The following is a 10,271-nucleotide window of genomic DNA, read 5'->3' as shown; positions in this document are numbered from 1 at the left end:
TACACCAAATGGATTTCAAAAATGCATTCTTGAATGACGAACTCCAAGAAACAGTCTAGTTGTTGCAAATTGGCTTTTCTCTAAGCTCGTATGACTCTTTATCTTTTTATTCATAATATAGCCAAAGGAGAGATTTTTCTTTTACTTATGTTGATGATATGATCCTTACATGAAGTGATTTTGATGGTATACATGTTCCACAATACCAACTAAGAAAATGATTTCAAATGAATGACTTAGGTCCTTTAAAATATTTTCTTGGGATTGAGCTTAAGAATATGTCTTAAGGATATTTTCTCTCTCATATGAAATATGCTTCATATATTATCAATAGAGATGGCCTGACTGATAACAAAGTTTTTGATACATCACTTTAGCTTAATGTTAAATATCAATCCTTGAGGGAGTTCTTTCAAATCCCACAATATATCGACAACTTGTTGAGAACCATATTTTACTCACTATTATAAGTCTCGATTTAAGTTATGCTATCCACATAATTGGTCAGTTCATGGTAACCTCTTGTTCTGTTCATTATGCTATTGTCCTTCAAATCTTACATTATATTGGGCATACTTACTTATGGTGTCTTCTATTCTTCAAATTTCTATCTTAATCTTTGGGTATACTCTCACATAGACTGGGCTGGTGATGTTCAAAATTGCCAATACACTACTAGATTTTGCATCTTTTTAGGTGATTCCTTGATTTGGTGAGAAAGCAAAAAGTAACTAGTTGTTGCTCGTTCTTCAACAGACGCAGAGTATAGAGCCTTGACTGACACTACTTCTAAGATTATTTAGTAATGGTGGCTTCTAGAAAATATAAGAGTTACTTCTACTTCACCTGCCCCTTCATATTGTGACAATAAGAGTGCCATTTAAATTGGACACAATGATGTCTTTTATAAGCATACAAAGTACATTGAAATAGACTACCATTTTGCGCGACATCATGTTCTAAAAGGAACAACTATATTACCTCTTTCCATCTGACTTTTAGCATGTAGACCTTTGGATAAAAATTCATATAAACATCAATTTAGATTCATGTTCTCCAAACTTCAGCTATTCACACAGCAATGTTAAGCAACTTCATTTTGATGGGGGTGTTAAGGAAAGCCACCAGGTACCTGTTAAGGAATGCAACTTAAGAGCCAGCCTCAAGGTTATCTTTCTTGTTAGCTGCATGGTTGTCTTTCATATTTGCCCTCTTACCTTGTTTAGCTAGAAATACCATCTCTTGTGTGAAGGCCATGTTAGGGGAATTGTTTCAACTCTCAAGGTCGATAGCATTTGAGCTCAATTATTGTTAAAAGGTACCGCATGCTATAACTCCAAGTATAAACTAGTGTTTGGCCTAAGCCCTATGCTTTGAGTTTGCTCGCTAATATCAAGTTACAAAGTTGTAACAAATATGAAGACCATTGTAAGTGGACGTGTAAATGGGTTAGATCAAGCAAAATCCAAATTCAAAATTACTAAAATGAGTTTGAATTTGGTTCCAGGCTTTTCTCTAAACCATATTTGATTTTAGATTTTCCTTATTGGATTTGGTTTGGATCCAAACGCTTAATAGAATATGCAGTAACTCTATAGTAAATTATAATTTTACATTTTCGATATTTTGTCTAACACTTCTTTAAGTTTTTTCCAAACTACTTTATAACTTTGGTTTTACTATTTTAGTAACTACCAATATGTTCCTATTTGCAACATCAATTAGTTTTTGTTTCCAAGTAATTTCCCACCAGCAATTCATGCAAGTATAAAGTGCACATAGTAACATACATGACATTTTTTATTAATATATTATACATAATTACATATTTATGTGGGAAAATTATTATGACTTTCAATTAGGTTTGTGGTTTGAATATGTCACATACGATTCTAGCGCAGAATATTAATTTTCCTTCTGTTATGATGATTTTATGCCATTTACTATCATTGTTGCTGATAAAAACTTTTAGTATATTATTAGCATAAAGATTAGCTAGACGTGCACATGAATATATCGAGAGCTACGGGTGGCCTGGATAGGCATGTGTTACGCGCGGCGGGTGCTTCAGGCGAGTTTAACCCTATTGAAGAATGACTCAGCTACAGTTGGGCCCGAAAAGGTCCGAACAACGATGGCGGAGTTCATCTCTTGTTTCACGATATTTGAATGATGGTGAGTGAGGACGTTACATTTCAGGCCATGCATGTATATCGTGAAGCTAACAAGACGTCCAACTGTGTAGCGGCATATGTAGCGAGCTACTCAGGAGGTACTCTATGGACTGGAGAGAGATATGTTTGGAGCACTTTGAAACTTTTTGTTTTTTTGATTCGATTGCGTATATTCATACATGTGATATATGAAATACCTGCTCTACCACCAGCAGCAGCAGCAACAACAACAAAGGAAAAAAAAAAAAAGAAAAAGAAAAACGGTCGGGTCCGGATAAGGAAAGGAAAGCAAAAGCAAAGGCTTTGATCTTGGCCGGGCAAATAATACCAGGTCTCGTGGGCGAGGGGGGTTCGGGAGCGGTGGGGAGGGAGAAGCGGGCGCCAGTTCCTATTTCTTGGGGCGGGAAAAACGAACCCTCGTTACCTCTCCCCCTCTTAAACGCCATAATCCCCTGGAAACGTTAAACTTAGTCCGGCGACAAAGATTTGAACAAGAGAAGAAAAGAAAAGAGGGATCTAGGGCTTCGCTCCGTCCCAGAACGATTGCCCTCGCTTGTTCTTGTTTTCGTCTTCTCACCGGTCTTTGGGTAAACTCGATCCCCTTGCATTGCGTTTTTCTGATCTTACTTCGTGATTCAGACTGCATTTCTCGACCGGGATTCTGCAGCTACGATCGCTTTCTTTGATTGAAAGAACATCTTTTTCCCTCCTTCCGCCCTTTTTTCTGGATCTTTTGGTCTCCTTTGTGGATTTTTTCTTTCTGGAGTGATTGGAGCACGTGCTCATTTCTCTTTTGATTCAGTGTAGAATATTTTTTCATCGTTGCGATCTTTAATGTATTTCATGCATATTATGATGGGGCTGGTTTGATCAGAGTTGTAGGGCAGCTTGATCTAGGTCAATTTTACTTTTCCCTTGGACTGCTTAGAAAGCTTGGGAATTTTTTAATGCATTACCCTTTTTTTAAAAAAAAAAAGAAGAAAAGGAGATTGGTATATGTAAAGTTGGTAGGATGATAACCAAGATAGTGAAACTGATCATGGAAAGCCAAATGGATGGCCTCCCACATGATTCATAGAAAAGAAAAATTTGTCACGTTGACTATTTTTGGTATTTGGAGGTTTAGTAGTAATGTTTACCGTGCTGGGTTGATGACATGCTGTCATATGATTCCATTGACAAATAAATTCTTTTACATCATTCAATAATTCTTTGTTTGTATTACTCTTTCACACTCTTCATGCATATGGAAGCGAAGTTTCTGTGAGGGAAGGTGATCGTGCATTATGCAATCACATTATGATTAATTGCAATCTTAATTGATGATATGTTGGCATCAAAAAAAAAAAATGTAATCAACTCGCATCCAATATTTCTTTTTTTTTTTAATGTGTTTCATGGCTTTAGGGCTTCACTATCATTTCTTTTCTGTTTAATGGTGAGATGATATGTTGAATTTGATTTCGAATGATGTTATATCCATTTATATGAAAGAGAAATCATATCAGCATACAAATGTGGAACATGTGGAAAGTCAATGAAGGCAGATTGAGGTGTGCAGTGTGCTATTTATTCGATATTTTTTGGCACACGTTCATGCAAATATCAAAATTCATGCACTTTGGATGACCTTGATTTTTAAGCATAGTACCAACAGGGTTTTCTAGTTGCTTGCTGTATTATAGCATTGCAGTCCAGTTATCCAGGTGAACTGGTGTACAGTTGCTGCCATACAAGTAAAAGAATCAAAATCAGAATTGCAATAAAATTTGATACTTTGACATATATTAACTTATAGTTGATTAGCAGATTTGTGGTAACCGAGTATCGAGTTTGGGAATATGTTTTAATTAAATTTGTTTTAATCTTCCAATTAATCTTCCTTCTATCATTTGCATTTATTTAGAAGATGAAGAGAGAAAGAGGAAAACTTTGTATAAGGGACATATCAGGTAGTTTTCCTTTTTTTGAATGATCATCACAAAATTAAGAAAAGAATGATAAGCTATATTAGGACCAGTCTGCCTTAAACTATCGACAATAGTGATTGTGTCTTATCATCTGCTTGTGATTTCAAGAAATCTATTTTGCATTTTACATATGCTATGTTTACTTCTACAATACTGACTCGAATGTGGCATGTGCTTTGCATGAAGCCATGGAAATGCAGAGATGCAGAACTTCAGAATGCACTCCACTAGAGTTTCGGTTATATAGTAGAATATGATTCATATGATAATGCTCATTTGGTTTTATATCTGTATATATTTGTCCAACTGTCAGGGACACCCATATCAGTTGGAATATTGATCCTGAAATTAGTTTAAGTTTGGCACTTCGATGTGCTTCACTAGAGGCTAGTTAAGCACTGAGACTTAATATGTTCAGTAACAAATAGATGATCAGTAGTTAGAAGGCCTCTTAAGGGATACATTTGAATCTCATCCTGTTTGAGTGACATATGAGCAAGGCTTTGGACACCTCATGGGATAGTGGTGACAAAGTTGATTTTCATCAAGAAAAACTTGCATGCTGTTTGATAGGTGAAGTGCCAAGATTGCAGATATAATGATGAAATGGATATTTTTGTTATGATTGAGCAAGATATCAAATGGAAGGGAGCTAGCTAAGGATGTAACCATTGACTACGACATTTTATTATGTGGGGAAGACAATGACAGGAGAATGGTAAACATAATTGGATAATTATAAAGTAAAATTTATAACCAGAAAATGACTCATCATGTAATTATGAATTAATTAGAGTTTAGGCAAGAGATGACAAACTACTTAACTCAAATGCTCTTGCTGCACTTCATGCTAAGTTGGGCAAGTTTTGACTAAAATGAACCCCAAAAAATGGATTAAATGTAAAAGGATCTGAGGAGACTTGAGAGGGCAACTATGGTGCAGGGATTTCTTCATGAGTGTTGGTGCAGGTGTATATTGTCTTTCTAGTCCCTCAAAAGTTCTCCTTTTTGAACCAAGCATGAGTCGTGCATGTTGTGTCAAGTCATGTTGACTTTGGTGTGTTTGCATAAACTGGATAGTCTACTAGTATAAACGGGCTTGTGGTGTAAATTAACAAAGAATATCATAGATTGCTAGAGATAACATATTCCATAGTTGATCAAAACATGCAACCACCTGGGTTTTTACCTGAATACTGATGCATCTTATGTATTTGATTATTGTAGTCCCTTACATCCATTATCGTAGTAGTCGGTGAAAAGTAAAATTTGTATCTTCTTTTGGAAATTTTTCTCCTTCAGCTGACTTTGATCAATCAACATTTTAATAAAACATTATCTTGCAAAAGAATTTCTCTGACTGGTTATAGATTTGGATAAAATCAATATCTGATGTTTTTGTACCATTTGATATCTAGCTGCACCTGTAGTTTCTTTTATCTTGCACAACTTAAATTTTCTCTTTTCATTTTATGTTTCTCTGAATCTTAAACTGGTACCTTTCTTTTTCAGAGATAAAAGATGGCAGATGCTGAGGATATTCAGCCTCTTGTGTGTGATAATGGCACTGGAATGGTTAAGGTATACATTCTGGATTCATTTGTTTCTTAAAGCTTTTGATGTTTATTCTTCCTGAGCTATTCCAATCATTGTTACTGTCTATCTAATACTATGTAGGGAAGTATCCTTCATGATATTGTACCATGTGTAATATGAATTGCCAAATATTTAATACTAACATCGAAGCTTGACTTTTTACATTTTGTAATTATGTTACTAGTTCTGTTTTTAGGACTCCGTCGCACTTATTTTTTTTTTTTTAAATATGTAGTTTGGGTGCATGAAAGTATTATAGATTTTTATCTTATTGCTATTATTCTGACTATTTTGAAGGCTGGATTTGCTGGAGATGATGCTCCAAGAGCTGTTTTCCCTAGCATTGTGGGCCGCCCGCGTCACACTGGTGTGATGGTTGGTATGGGCCAAAAAGATGCATACGTTGGGGATGAGGCTCAATCCAAGCGTGGTATTTTAACTCTGAAATACCCTATTGAGCATGGTATTGTCAGTAACTGGGATGACATGGAGAAGATCTGGCATCATACTTTCTACAACGAGCTTCGTGTGGCCCCAGAGGAACACCCTGTTCTTCTTACTGAGGCACCTCTCAACCCCAAGGCCAATCGTGAGAAGATGACTCAAATCATGTTTGAAACCTTCAACACTCCAGCTATGTATGTGGCTATCCAGGCCGTTCTGTCTCTTTATGCTAGTGGTCGCACAACAGGTGAGCAAGTCCAGTACCTCTCTGTATCAATATCTGATGGTTCAATTTCTTGATTTCTGCATAATATTTTCATCTATATACCATAGAAAAAAACATATTAAATACAAGATTGTACATATGCCATGAAAACTTCAGTTTAATGAAGAATTCTGATTAACAAATTGGAGGATTTAGATGAGCTATGAAATGCTTCACAGATTATTGACAGTTTCAGAGAAAGTGGCAGTGAGCGAATACAACTTTCGGAAGTTGTGAAATCAGTCATTGCCTCATTGTAGCCATTTCATTATTAGCATATTCTTTTGTTTACTTAATGCAAAATGTGTATCTTTTGTTGCTTTTTATTTTTTCATGTTAGGGTTCTTTCAGTATTTTAATTTCCCTAAACCTTTTTAACCGTCCCACACACTGACCTATTTTCTGGAAAATATGTGGGTTCTGTTCTAGATGAATATTTTTTTTTAGATCTATTTTGATAGATGAGTCTTGATTGTCTTATGACACAGTTACAATGGCTATAAACTTGAATTTCCGAATTTAGAAGTTATTTATTTTGACTTTGTTCATGTGGTAATGAGCATCGATTGGCTTATCTTGTAGTTCAACAGCTACTATTTCTGATATCTCTGTTGTAGAAGTTATTTGAAAAGGTAATAACTTTGCATTTTGCATGTCAGAATGTGATCTTACAATTCCTGCTCAAAAAAAATGATCTTATAATTCAAATCTTTGCTTATTGTAGAATTGCTAACTTTTTTCAGCTATAATATTATAAACTGCATGCATCATCCTTGTGCTTCTCTGGATGGTCTTCTATAGGTATTGTGCTGGACTCTGGTGATGGTGTCAGTCACACTGTCCCTATCTATGAAGGATATGCACTACCGCATGCAATCCTTCGTCTAGATCTGGCAGGTCGTGACCTGACTGATGCCCTCATGAAAATTCTGACTGAGCGTGGCTACTCCTTTACTACCACGGCTGAGCGTGAAATTGTACGGGACATGAAGGAGAAGCTAGCATACATTGCTCTCGATTATGAGCAGGAGCTAGAGATGGCAAAGACCAGCTCATCCGTGGAGAAGAGCTATGAGCTGCCTGATGGGCAGGTGATCACCATTGGTGCTGAACGGTTCCGTTGCCCGGAGGTTCTTTTCCAGCCATCAATGATTGGGATGGAAGCTGCAGGCATACATGAGACCACCTACAATTCCATCATGAAGTGTGATGTAGATATAAGGAAGGATTTGTACGGCAACATTGTTTTGAGTGGTGGGTCCACCATGTTCCCAGGTATTGCTGACAGGATGAGCAAGGAGATCACTGCACTAGCACCTAGCAGCATGAAGATTAAAGTGGTGGCTCCCCCAGAAAGGAAGTACAGTGTTTGGATCGGAGGCTCCATCTTGGCATCCCTTAGTACTTTCCAACAGGTGAATACTAACTGAAACTAATAATCTTAGCTTCTGTGCCAGCATACACTAAACACAGACATGAATTCTAGTTCATTGTCTCAATAACGTGAACACAATTATTTGACTGAAGATACTATATTTGTGGGGCTGTCATATGATCCGAGAAACATGAATGTTTCATAAATTTCTGATTTCTTATATCTTGTTTTGGTGGGTGATGGCTTCTTGTCTGTGGCAGATGTGGATTGCAAAGGCAGAGTATGATGAGTCTGGCCCATCAATCGTGCACAGGAAATGCTTCTAATTGTGCTATGCTGGGAGGTGAGATGAAGATAACAGACGTCCCATGCATGGAGATGGTGCTAGCTCTTTTTTCTTTCTTTTGCAGTTTTATCTTACAGTGGTGTTAACGATGCCACTATTGGTGCTGTTCCCCGAAAAAACATCCAAGTGGCCCTTTCTTTTGGCATTGTTGTCCAGACGATGGTGAACCTTGTAATTTGAGGGGTGGCTAATAATGCTGCTTCAGATTGGGTTTGATAAGGCTTTAACCTTTTATACGTTTTCTCCAATAAGTATACCTTTTCTACCAGATGGTTGTTCGACATGATTTTATCTGCACTGTGGAGGCAGTTTACTTGTCTTGGATAGCCTGCTTACATCTCCAGGGAAACCACACTTTTGGCTGTCAGTGTTTATTCTGACACTAATCTTGCTTTTGTTCAATGATGCTGCTTTAAATTGGGTCTGGTGAAGCTTTTACTTGTACATCATTCGCTTCAGAAATTGTTTGCCCTGCAGGTATTTGTTCAATTTATTTTGATTTTACCTATCCTATTAACTGTTTCAATGGCTTGTTTTGGGTGGCCTGCTAACTATGGGATGATGACATGGATGATGCTGTTTATCCTAACACTAGTCATATCTTGTGCTTGAAATGATATGTATCATTTTGTTTAAATTTCTTTTCATCCTTTTTGATGTCACTGCTTTCCAGTTCGCGGCCATTTTAACTTTGTTTCTCATCATTGATTCCTTTTAGATCTTTTTTGGAGTTCTTGATCTTTCTGCTGATCGCTGGAGAAAAATTCCTTTTCAATTTTAAGTTCTCAGCTTCCAAAATAGCTTGTTGGAGACGATCTTTTTTCTCATCATTTCTTTAGGCATCTCCCAATCATTGGATCCATGCCTGCAAGCTATATTGATAAGTTGTTCGAATTTTGACTTGACAAGCTAATCTATCTATTTTCCCCGAAATAAGATTTAGGTACATAAAAGAATATTCAGAATGCCGGACATATTGAAGAATTTCACGGAAGCTGGTAGTAGTGTCTGCATGAATCCTCTGCATTCACCTATCTTCTTAACCATTAAAATCCAAGCTACTAGAGCTAATTTACCATCCATTTTGGAAAATGAAATAACTTAGTTTACGTCCTTCTTAGTGGCACTCTCCATCATATTATATTGGTTATTTTGCATCAAACACCAAACAGTTGTATTAAGGCTTGATGGTTATGGCTACATTCTTTTGCATCAAGAACGAAGCCATCAACTAATTATTTCTAATCCTTGAACTGAAATAGGAATGATCTCTCTTTCTGCTAGCTTAGATATATCCATTTATGAGCTTATTCTTTGTTTCGAAGCATGCTTTTTTTTGGGAAATATAAGTTAAAATATATTATATGGTTTCGTAACATCTAACAGACACTTTAGTGCAAGATGTTAAGCCCATGATATGGGCCAGACTGGTTGTGCTCCAGTTGGTAATAGAATCTGAATTCAATTGTTGGGAGGTGTTTTCTCAAAGTGATTTTAAATATATTATATGGTGAATGATATTGGGTTCTCATGGAATACCAAATTGGTTAGCCTAGAAAGCTTTAATCACTGAAACATAGCATACTAAAAACAGTGATTTTAAATTATTGGGGATCAGATCATCCCGAAATAAGGATCACCAGTGATCTAAAAATATCTTGGTGATTCCATTTAGGTCACCAAATCTTACCTTAAGAAATTTCTCATGAAATCGGGTGGACGGTAGTTTGGAAGAAATCCCTCACCTACCAGAAAAAAGAAAAAGAAAAAGAAAACAGAAAGAAAGAGAGAGAAGTATCCATTTGTTTGGAGATGATTGGAGAGGATCACCAATGAGGATCCTCATGCGCTGGCCTTAATGAATGGATCCCACATCCTTAGCTAATGTCAGTTGGGAGGATTATTAAAGTACTTCACAGTGATATTGGATGTGGGTATCTGTTGTTGGAATCTTTCTATTCCATTTAAAACATTATTTCCAGCCTAGTGCTGATGCCACAGAATATATGTTCAAGGATTTTGTGGTTGGTTTGTCTTTGCTAAACAGTGTATTTGATAAACCAGCTCAGAAAGTAGATGGAGATCTTGCCAACTCCATTAT

At 36.6% G+C, this 10,271-nt stretch overlaps 1 protein-coding gene across 1 annotated transcript; it reads left to right on the top strand.

Annotated features, from left to right (window-relative positions):
* The first annotated feature begins 2,373 nt into the window (after positions 1–2,373).
* LOC103711106 (actin-1) lies at positions 2,374–8,438 on the top strand. The gene is made up of 5 exons (XM_008797106.5): positions 2,374–2,761; positions 5,657–5,725; positions 6,038–6,431; positions 7,251–7,864; positions 8,085–8,438. Exons 2-5 carry the CDS (start codon positions 5,666–5,668, stop codon positions 8,148–8,150), a joined length of 1,134 nt encoding a protein of 377 aa, XP_008795328.1. The 5' UTR covers positions 2,374–2,761; positions 5,657–5,665; the 3' UTR covers positions 8,151–8,438.
* Positions 8,439–10,271: the final 1,833 nt, after the last annotated feature.

The sequence above is a fragment of the Phoenix dactylifera genome, chromosome 5 (assembly GCF_051530095.1).
Source record: "Phoenix dactylifera cultivar Ajwa chromosome 5, Ajwa_hap1_PhDact_Kaust_v1.1, whole genome shotgun sequence".
NCBI lineage: Eukaryota > Viridiplantae > Streptophyta > Magnoliopsida > Arecales > Arecaceae > Phoenix > Phoenix dactylifera.
The sequence above is the reverse complement of the archived record's forward strand: the minus strand, read 5'-3'. Positions and strand labels throughout refer to the sequence as shown.